The following is a 10,503-nucleotide window of genomic DNA, read 5'->3' as shown; positions in this document are numbered from 1 at the left end:
TGAGCAATTTCAAAGCCAATACTTATTGAACAAATACCATTCAAGAATATCAGCACCAAGAACAAAAAAATATGAAAGATTTATCCTGCATTTAAACTGTCATAAAATTGGGTATAGTTTACATTAATCTATGATTCTAACACTAAATTCGGGACAAAAAAGATTCAATGTCTATACTCGTGTTCTATTCTTGGAGGAAAATATTTACGTTGTGTTCCAGTTTGGGATGTTTGCACTAGCTTCATTCACCATCTTTACAAGGGTCACCTGCAACAGACATTATCATAAGCAAACAACACATGAATAATGGTTTGTAGCATGTTTTTGTTTCAGATAAAAGTAAACAGCACTTGAAGAAAGATTGGACAGAAGCAAAGTTAGTGGTATATATAACTGTAATCAAGTCTCACAGTTATCATTCACTATTTGCAAATAGTCCCATTCACTATGATGGACCCCTACTGCATAAAATAAGGTGTTTCTCAATTCTAATACACTTCAGATCAAGGAATTAATCATTCATTGGGAATGAAAAATAAAACAACAGTATAATGACTGGATCAGTGAACAAACTTCAAAGATGTAGATGCTTTCATCTCTGATTCACATTCAGACAGTTATACATGCATGCTGATGGGAAAAAATGTCATTTTCTTCTCACCTTTCTGTAAGTAAAATGGAAATGAGTATGAAATTACAAGGATCTTAGGTAAGTTTTATGTTAAGTTCCATGCATCAAGGAAAGCTGTTCTAGCCACATATTATTCCAATAAGATAGGATGAAGTGCTTAAATGAATAGGCCAGTGATAGACATACCACACTTTCAGGAACCCCTGGTGGGGGCAAAGGCAAGTTTTTTGGTGGAGGTCCTCTTAGATGTGACCTTTTGTCAAATCTCCACTCACCAATTTTGCCATAAGTCAATTCACCCTGAGCATCATGAAACACTGGTAAGACAACAGGAGAAATACACAAAAAATGACAAAAAGCTAGTATGTTTCAATAAAAGTATATCTGCAAAAGCAAAGTTCCACAGCATAGCAAGAAATAAAGCAGATTTGATTCACAAGTTCAGATATTAGTTCACTGAATGCAAATTTATGGCAAATGTTTGAAGATCACAACTATGCAATTCAGGGCAAAGAAATGATTTACCTTCATATTGTAGTCACACCCGTAAGTATAGTGAAGTATGTATTTCTTGTTAGTTTCAAGATCCCAGGGGGGCTGAAAAGTCACAGACAAGAAAAGTAAAACTAGAGTTGGGTATGCTTGTCATATTTGATACCCACTTGACCTGATAACACACAACAGATTAAACACCACATCCAGAAGCATGGTGTTATGCCAAACCTGTAGCATGAAGTCTTTTCGCAGAATGTGCCTCACGCCATGCAGAGCAGATGCAACAGCATAAGCATACCTTGGTTCCATAAGAAGAAAACCATTGACATAAAGCATCAAACTATCAGTTTCAGCACCTCATTTACAAGAAAAATATCTGCAACATTAATCAGTTATGTGGTAAGACATACATTTCTAGCACCCATCCAAAAGCCTTATCAGTCTCTGGGTCCTCTTTCATCTTCAAAGAAATATTCATCCAAGTGGGAGCAATCTTTGCGATCAAATCCTGAAAAGAAAACAGAGAAAAACATAGTTAGGTAGGTTGCTTGGGAAGGATGAGAGAAAAATCATCTCATCATTTGAGAAATGATTACTCTTAGAGACTGGGGAGATTCCTGGTCTCTCAAATATCCTAGGAAATCATTCATTTTTTTATCTTCTAACCCTACTCTAAGGGTGCTACCACAGTGGCACAATCTGAGATATAGGATCCATCAACAAAAACTCATTCTTTCCAAAGATTCAGAACTAGGTCTATCATCAATATGAGATGGATTGGCATTAAGATCTTTAGATACTGATGAAGAAATCTACAGTCTAGAGAAGCAGAAAACAACAACATTGTTTACAAGAGAAAGACATGGAAAGTTATTTGATTCGACCATTGAGAACAGTTATGGGAGAGATTCTACCTTTCTGATAATTACAGGAGAATTGCCAATTGGGTCAACATTTGTAACTGGTCCATATTCCTCCGGATAAAACTTCCTTATGATTTTTTCATTCTGATCAGGTTTGATGTAAAAAAATGGAAATGCAGCTGGATGACCTTGGTAGGCCAGATTTGGCAGAGGGCGTAAAAATATATGATCAGGCTCTGCCATTAATACATATCTGCATCAAAAGCAAAGCAAAGCAACTAGGTCATATTTTATTATTGTGAATAATAACAATGATCACAATTCTGATAGTATAAGAGATCTAACTCTTCCTCTATTTTAGCCTTTTCCAGCCACTGAACAAAGGCCCATGGCCTATTCAGAACAATGTATCCCTGCAAAAAGATTATGCAATGCATCAGACAACATCCAATTTGTAAATTGACTGAAGAAAAAGCAAAATAAATAAATAACATCAGAGTGAGACATTCAGTTATTGACAATTTCCCACAAGTTCAAAACATCAATAACAAAAACTTATAATAGGAACACAAATGTAGACAAAAAAACTCAAATATGTGTCAAGCAGTTGACATTATTTGCACATCAACTTCTAAATCATAACTACTTCTTAAACAGTTGGACCTTATGACCCAGCAAACATTTGAAGAATGAACTCTCCAGTATCAAGCTTCTAGCATACTCATCTTGAAAAGACAAAAGGAAAAGACCCCCTAAGTTTGCATTTCTTTGGTCCACTAGAAATTTAGGCATGCCACCAAAAATATATTGCATAATGGATTTTAGAAACAATCTATCAACTTTCCTCCCTTCAATATCATTCTTTGAATTATTTCAGACACCAAATGATTTTCTAAGATTTGACTATGCACATAGATTTAGTGATCATGGTATATCAACAGCAACTGAAATATTATTAAGGCAAACAGCTGAATTTAAAGGAAAATATAATGGAAAATGACAGTAAACTCACCCGGTCCATGCCTTCCGCAAGAGGATCAACCACAACAGTAGGAATTTCATCCATCAAGTTGTCAGACTTTCCAGAATGTAGAATCCTAGTGAATCCTCCCATCTCTGACCCAGGTAACTTCTTTTGTTGCTTATACCAGTAATACATGACACGGCATTGCCATTTGTTATATGGAGCATCTGTTGCCGTTAATGCCACATGAAAGGGTGCTTTAGATGTCTTCCGATTCTTTACATGATCAGGCATCTCAGTAATGGGGTCAAAAAACAATCCACCATCAGCAACAGTTACACCTTCCGAAGATCCATAGTGCCTTAGCATTGTTACCAGATTATAGGTGGCAAAGGAAGAACCAAGAACTAAAAAAATTATAAGTAATGTTGAAGCTCGTCCCATGGTCTTCCTATTCCAGAGAGATTTCAAAATATCATGGACCTCAACCTCCTTCAGTTCTCCATAGAACAAACTATGCTCTGAATAAACAAATAGCTCTTCATTAGATTACATGTTTCTCACTTCTTCAGCAGAAGAACTAACTAAGTTTCATTCAACACATGCAATCACCAGAATTAGACAAGTTAAAGAACAAATCAGATTGCAATTGTACATAAGAAGGATCTAAGTTTAAACAGTCAGATCAGATTGTAATTCAACCATCAATTAACTTACACCAACAGCCAATTGCCACATAATTACATTGTGGTCCCAATCAACAACCACTTCAATAACTACCTCTCAAAAATAAACTTTTCTTAGAAGCCAATATAGAGAAGAAAAATCATTTTCAAACAATAAAACGGAAAACAAGAAACACACCACACTCATAGGATAAGCAGAAATTATACAAATCTAATACAAGGAATAGAAGTTTGGCACTCCATGTAAAAAATCTTGAAAATGAAGAAAACAACCTATTCAGGACAGAAATTCAAAACTTAGGAAGCACTGCAGAAAAGGGTAAAGAGCCACATTTAATCAGACATAAAGTGAAAAACAGAAACAGAAGCAACCAAGATTCCATCTTGATTTCCATTTCCCGTTGAGGATTCACCGAATCAATATTGGTTGAAAATTTTTTATTTTTTATTTTGCCAAAAATAACAACAAAAACAATAAAGGGTGCATGGTGATTTCCAAGAAATTGGATCAAATTACACTGGGAACCACCAATCCCTACGCAGTGGTGAATCAAAAACAAGATACTAGAAAATGGGTCATTGCTAAATTTGAAGAAGTGAGAGCCACACTCCCCGAAAATCAAATGGGTGTGCAGAAAAATTGCAAAAGTTAAGGAGACACAATAGTGGAACCACATAGAGAGAGAAAAAACGCACCTTTGGATTGTTGGAGAGATTCTAGAGTGAGATGATGATTTATAGATCAGAGAATGAAAGTGAGAGTGGAGAGAGAGAGAGAAAGAAAGAGAGAGAGAAAGTGAGTTGTAGTTTGGTGGTTCTTTACCCCCCGACGGAGGCAACACGGCGGCGATATCCTTTAATTAACTATTAATCATCACTTATGTCATTTATTTCTTCATTATTTTCTTTAATTTCAATTTAAAACTATTGAAACTCAACTACATGATTAAAAAAAAGTCAACTTTCAAAATTTATGTGTGAAATTTAATATTGTGTATATATATATATATAAGACACGATCTCATCATTTTAACTTTTTTTAAGGTTGTCTGAAATTAAAAAGCATGATAAATTTTCTTAAGCTTGATAAAATGTTTAGAATTTTGTATTTTTCACTTTTCATTTCTATTCATGATAAATGTATAAATGAAAATTAATTAATAAATAAGATTATAATTATTACTGGAGTAGTTAATATTGTTTTAAAACCTTAAAATTTCGTATAAATAAAAAAAATACAAAAACATCATTAATTAAAAGGGAATGAAACAATCATGATGTACATTTTTCTTACACTCTTTTTTTAAGCATTACAAATTTATGGTAGTTTCACTTGTTATTTAACTCTCTTTTTTTTTCTTGATTTATAGTTTTGAAAAAAAATATTAATTAATAATAGAGAGTATGTTAAAAATATTATTCTCTTTGATTATTATTAATTTAGGAGGACTAACTTTTAGAGGAATGTTGTTAACAGAACTTCTTACACACACTGTCTGTCAAAAAGAAAACTACCAATACACTTTCTTTCATTACATAAAGAGATTTTTTTAAAATATATATATATATACATTTAACACTATTTATAATAATATAATAATATTTTAAATTAAAAAATAAAATAAAAATAATAAAATATTAAATTATTAGAATGTGAAGTATATATATTGTTTATAGTGTTAATATATCAAAATCCTTAAATAAATTTCATTAAATTGAATGATGATACTTTGAAACTATTTTAGATTTCTACATTCATTCTACAATCAAATAAATTATTATTTTATTAAAAGAAACAATTGTAAAGTAAAAGTATTTTTTAAGTAATGGTGTCAAAGACTCTTTATTGCATCAAATTTTAATAGATTTTAGGTTTCATTAATATTTTCTTTCTTTTTAGTATATTTTAATTGATATTACAGTGTGTTACTACTACTTTTTCTCTATAGATATGCAAAGTATAAATGTGAACCTTGTTTAATTGAAATCAAATATATATTATTCTATTTATTAGTTAAGTATATTTAAAGACTTTAATGTTATGCACTACAAATATACATTTTTTTCACATTAAATATGAACATAAACATCATATAATCTAACCATTTCTTTAAGTAATTATTATATAGTCATTAGTTTCGTTTTAACATATTAAAGAAAAAAATTTGATTAAATTTGGTTCGTTTTTTTTCTTTCATATTACCACTTTATAAACTCAATAGAATTTTTTTTTAAAAAATAGTATTATAATTGTAACATCCCCATATTTTAAATATTCACATCATACTATTTAATATATAATATAACTTACATTATTGTACTACAAAATATTCTCTAAGAATTTTTAAATATATATATATATATATATAAAGATAATATTAACTCTTCAGCTCCTCAATGCTAATATCCATTACATATAGTTTATGCTCCTATATAAAGCACAATCATCACAAGTTTAAAAAAAACAACCACACACAAATCCAAAAAAATAAGATAAGTATTTTTAAAATTCTTAATTTACATCACAACATATGAAACAAAACACTTCATCCAATTTAGTGAATATACACAATAAGTGTCTACAACTACCACATTTTCGACATAACTCATGCAAAAAAATTCACTCACAACTACATACAGACATTTGAATCTACTTCTGGGAATCCTATCATATTACCATATTCTCATCAAAACATAGTCTCAGTTTTAGGAAATTTATCCTCATATGACACGTCTCAATCCATATAATCTGCTCTGATAAGTTCTTTAAAGCCTCAGATTTAGTCATATGAACCTCCTTTGACTCTCACCACCTGATATTCTTCATTTATATGATTCCAAGATACCAATAGAGTCAGGATTGTCCCTTTCACAGATTTTCACAAATCAATACATTCTTCTAACAATCTCAACACGATATTTTCTTTTCCGAAAATACTATGTCTTGATCACACTCTCACTTGATTCATTAATCATTTCACACTTCATACATCCATTAAAAAATCAAATATTTAACTTATAAATATATAAATAAACATTCATTTAATTAGAAAAAAAAATTACATTATAACTAAACAAACAAAATCAGAAGAATTTTTGTTTAACTTGAGTGAAGAATGGCCTCATTTGAGCGAAAATTTCATTGCTTAAGCGAAAATGAGGTCGAGAGAAAGTTCAATTTCAGTATTATTTTTGCTTTAGAGATAATCCCCTTGTTTGAGCGAGAATCCATTCGCTTGAGTGAAAATAGACCCAAGAGCAATCCAAATTTTCACTCCATTTTCGCTTCTACGAGAATCCTCTCGCTTGAGCAAAAACTGACCTGAGAGCAAGGTACTTTTCTTCTTGTTAACTTAACCAAAATTTTGTTTTCACTCAAACTCATTACTCAAAATTGTATTCCTACAAAACATATGAGATTCGATATAACACTACCTTACTCAAAATTTGATTTGTACTCTCACTGAACTCCTGTGTCAACATATATATAATCATGATTTCTAAGTCAAATTCATCTCATTAAAATTCAAATAATCAGCATTCGTCAATGTTTACACTTCAAATGATTCAAACTACAATTCGAACACTTTCAAGCATTTCTTTGCATCATCATCAACATGTAATCTACCAAATCAAAAAAAAATTATCATCTATATACGTTCGCATTCAATCTAAATCAAAACACTTAACAACAAACCTTGCAAGAAAATTTGAAACTTGTGACCACATCACCTTCAGTTTCAGATCTTCTAACAAAGGTCCTATTGAAAAGTAAAACTAGTTTCTCTTACCTAATTATAAATAGACTTCTCACAAAAAGCTCCAACTCCTAAAGAAAAATAGGAATAGTCTAACTTGCACCACATAGTCATAATCAATTATCCAACATATCACTAGAACTCTGAGCTAACAAAGACTCATCTAGAAGTCTCATATATCACATGCAAAGAAAACTTAAAATAATTCAAAGAAAAAAAAGAAGGAGAACTAAACTTACTCCAATCAAAATTTTGATTGGACAATTTTACTCTACTCACTGCTAGAAGTCCAAAGGTGGTCTTCGATCGTTAGTATGATAAGTGATGGGGGCTAGAAATCTAGAGAGAAGGCAGAGAAGAAAAAAAACTTTTCTAAAAGATGGTGGTTATATTAAAATGAAACATAAATAAATCAATTTTTATATTTATATACAAAATTCACTTTAATAATAAAATATTCAAATGTTATTTTAATTATACTACTTCTATTCTAAATTTATTTTCTAGATTCTTAGCATAATGTCTAAATTTTGATAACCCTTTCCTAGGCATTTGATAGAATATTATAACCCATTTATTTGATAAATGAAGAATTTTGTATATTATTAATGACTTTTTCTTAATATGAAATAATAAAAATTTCTTGAAGAATGAAGTTGTCAAATAGGAAAAGTCAACCTAGAATCACTCTAGGACAAAAGACTTGTGACTTTGCATGAGATTAGGCATTTTAAAAACTAAATTATTGATTTTGTTGCTATTGTGAAATTTTTGTTTGAATAGTGAAATTGTTGAATATTGATTATTATAGAGAATTAAAGTGTTGTCGAGTTAATAAAAAAATGTTTTATTGTACTATGGATTAAATGGTTATGATGAGAATAAATATGTAGTATAACACCAATATTAAAAACATTAAGTTTTTAGAAGAAAAAGTAAACATAGCTATATGTATTGTAATTATAATTTCATAACTCAAACATTTAAAACATCACTTCATTAATTACATATAACAACTAATTTAGAAACCAAACATTTTTTTTTATCTCTAGAATTGTCTCTAATTTAGTCACTATAACAACTAATTATTTTTTATCTCTAAAATTGATTTTTATTTCATGAATTTCTTGTAGTGATTATACAATCACACACTTATAATCTTAGTCATAACAATCGAAACAATTAATTAAATTATCACATATCACTCTTAATCTTTAAAACTAATTCAAAATAATTATAAAACATTCCTTTAAGAATAAAGAAATATTGTATGAGTAAACTTATCGTTTGAGTAATATTCCTTAACTAAAGTCTAATTTCTCTTACATGATTCCTTACTTGAACGAAACTTCCTTAGATGAGGGATGTACTCCAAATGTAAAAGCTATTTTTCTTAACACACATTGTTTAAGTTTGGTTCTCCTAATCTAAGTGATATATATAAGAAATCTTGAACTTCAAAATTTAAGAAAACTAGCAACACTATATATAAGTTTTTAGTTACATTACTCTAATTTAACCAAAGACTATATAAATGTCTAAATCTTGACTACCACAAGTCACCCCACTAAAATAAAACTTCATTTAGCATTCTAAGGATAAAAGAAACAAAAGAAACAACTCACAAGAATTTCCTAATGTTCATAAAATGTAAGATTTTTCATTTAAAATCAAGTCAAAAATACTTGAATTAGTAAGAACAATCTCAAGGTAAATTTTCTATATAATATATCCTTAATTTAAAGTAGGGGTGGCAAAGCGGGTCAGTCCGCCCCGCATTGACCCGTCTCGCGCTTGGCCCGCAAAAATGCAGGTCGGGTTGGCCTGCCCCACAAAGTTATTGCAGGCTAGAATTCTCGACCCGCCCCGCATAAGAGCTGGCCTGCGGGTTTGCGGGCCAACCCGCGTTCTTTTTTCTTTTTTTTAAATTTTTTTTTTTTTTTACATTTTGTTCTTAAAAAATTGTCAAATTAAACCTATATATTTGTTACTATCAAACCTAAATTCTTTTTCTTCCTTTCCAAACATAGTCAAACATCAAAACATTAAACATTAAGATAAATATCAAATATCACTATTCTTCCACTTCCAAAACATTAAAAATACCTAATTCCAAAACATTAAACATAAACATTAATTCAAAAACATTAAACATAAACATTATTGACGCGATTGTGTTGTGTTTCTTTCTTTGAAATTTTGTGAAAACCTAATTATGTTGTCTTGCTGCTGCTAAGTGCCAATTTTTTTTCTTGCGGGTTAGCAGGTCAGCCAGTCCCGCCCCGCTTGCGGGCTAATGCGGATTAGCGGGTTGAAAAAGTCAGTCCGCCCCACGTTTTTTACCAGCGGGCTGCGGGCCAGCCCGCCCCGCTTTGCCATCCCTAATTTAAAGTAGCAATCTAAAACCACAATTTCAATATTTTTTTTATTTTTACACATTCATTTTAATTTTATCATTGAAAATCTTTAATGTATCACTCATCAACCATACAAAAGCCAAAAATCCAACAAGAATAACTTTAAGTCTTAGTTCTTAAAGTCAATATCAATTACACATCAAAATCAAACAATTTAACAAATACCATTTTAACCTAAAAATCTTTTACTAGCAAGGATATCAATTCATCACACTATCAAATTGTAACTTATAAATTAAAAATTAGAACAAAAACTAGTTTCTCTTGATTAAGAGGATTAAGAGGAGTATAAATCTAGAATACCAAAATAACTTCTTAATCACCTTAAAGATCATAGCCCTACCTATTATTCACTCCAAAATCAAGTTGAAACCTAAAAATGCTAACCATGAGTTTTACATAGAGGAAGAGATAAAGATTGAAAAATATAGGTGGAAAAAGAAACTTCTTTAACTCTCTTATTTTCTCTTTAACTATTTAAAATCACTAAAAGAGAAAGAAAGAGGAGAGCTTGACTTTCAAATTTAGAGAGAACTGGTAGGAAAAGTTAAAGAAGAAAGATTGAAGAAATGAAAGTTAGGATTGATTAATAAAGAGAAAAAAAAAATATTTTAATTTCTAATTGAAATCTTATTCTGACTAAGTTCACCCCATTATTTGTGTCTACAACTATTTTAAACTAAAAGTAG

At 30.4% G+C, this 10,503-nt stretch overlaps 1 protein-coding gene across 1 annotated transcript; it reads right to left on the bottom strand.

The window, feature by feature from the left end:
- LOC137825485 (hydroxyproline O-arabinosyltransferase RDN2) lies at positions 1-4,583 on the bottom strand. Its single transcript, XM_068631154.1, has 9 exons — positions 4,336-4,583; positions 3,002-3,474; positions 2,335-2,402; positions 2,041-2,242; positions 1,537-1,634; positions 1,355-1,424; positions 1,157-1,228; positions 818-931; positions 1-267 (listed from the first exon to the last, which is right to left on the bottom strand). Exons 2-9 carry the CDS (start codon positions 3,395-3,397, stop codon positions 205-207), a joined length of 1,083 nt encoding a protein of 360 aa, XP_068487255.1. The 5' UTR covers positions 3,398-3,474; positions 4,336-4,583; the 3' UTR covers positions 1-204.
- Between the last annotated feature and the right edge of the window lie 5,920 nt (positions 4,584-10,503).

Source organism: Phaseolus vulgaris, chromosome 11, assembly GCF_000499845.2.
Source record: "Phaseolus vulgaris cultivar G19833 chromosome 11, P. vulgaris v2.0, whole genome shotgun sequence".
In the NCBI taxonomy this organism is placed as follows: Eukaryota; Viridiplantae; Streptophyta; class Magnoliopsida; order Fabales; family Fabaceae; genus Phaseolus; species Phaseolus vulgaris.
This window is presented reverse-complemented; position numbering and strand designations above follow the sequence as displayed.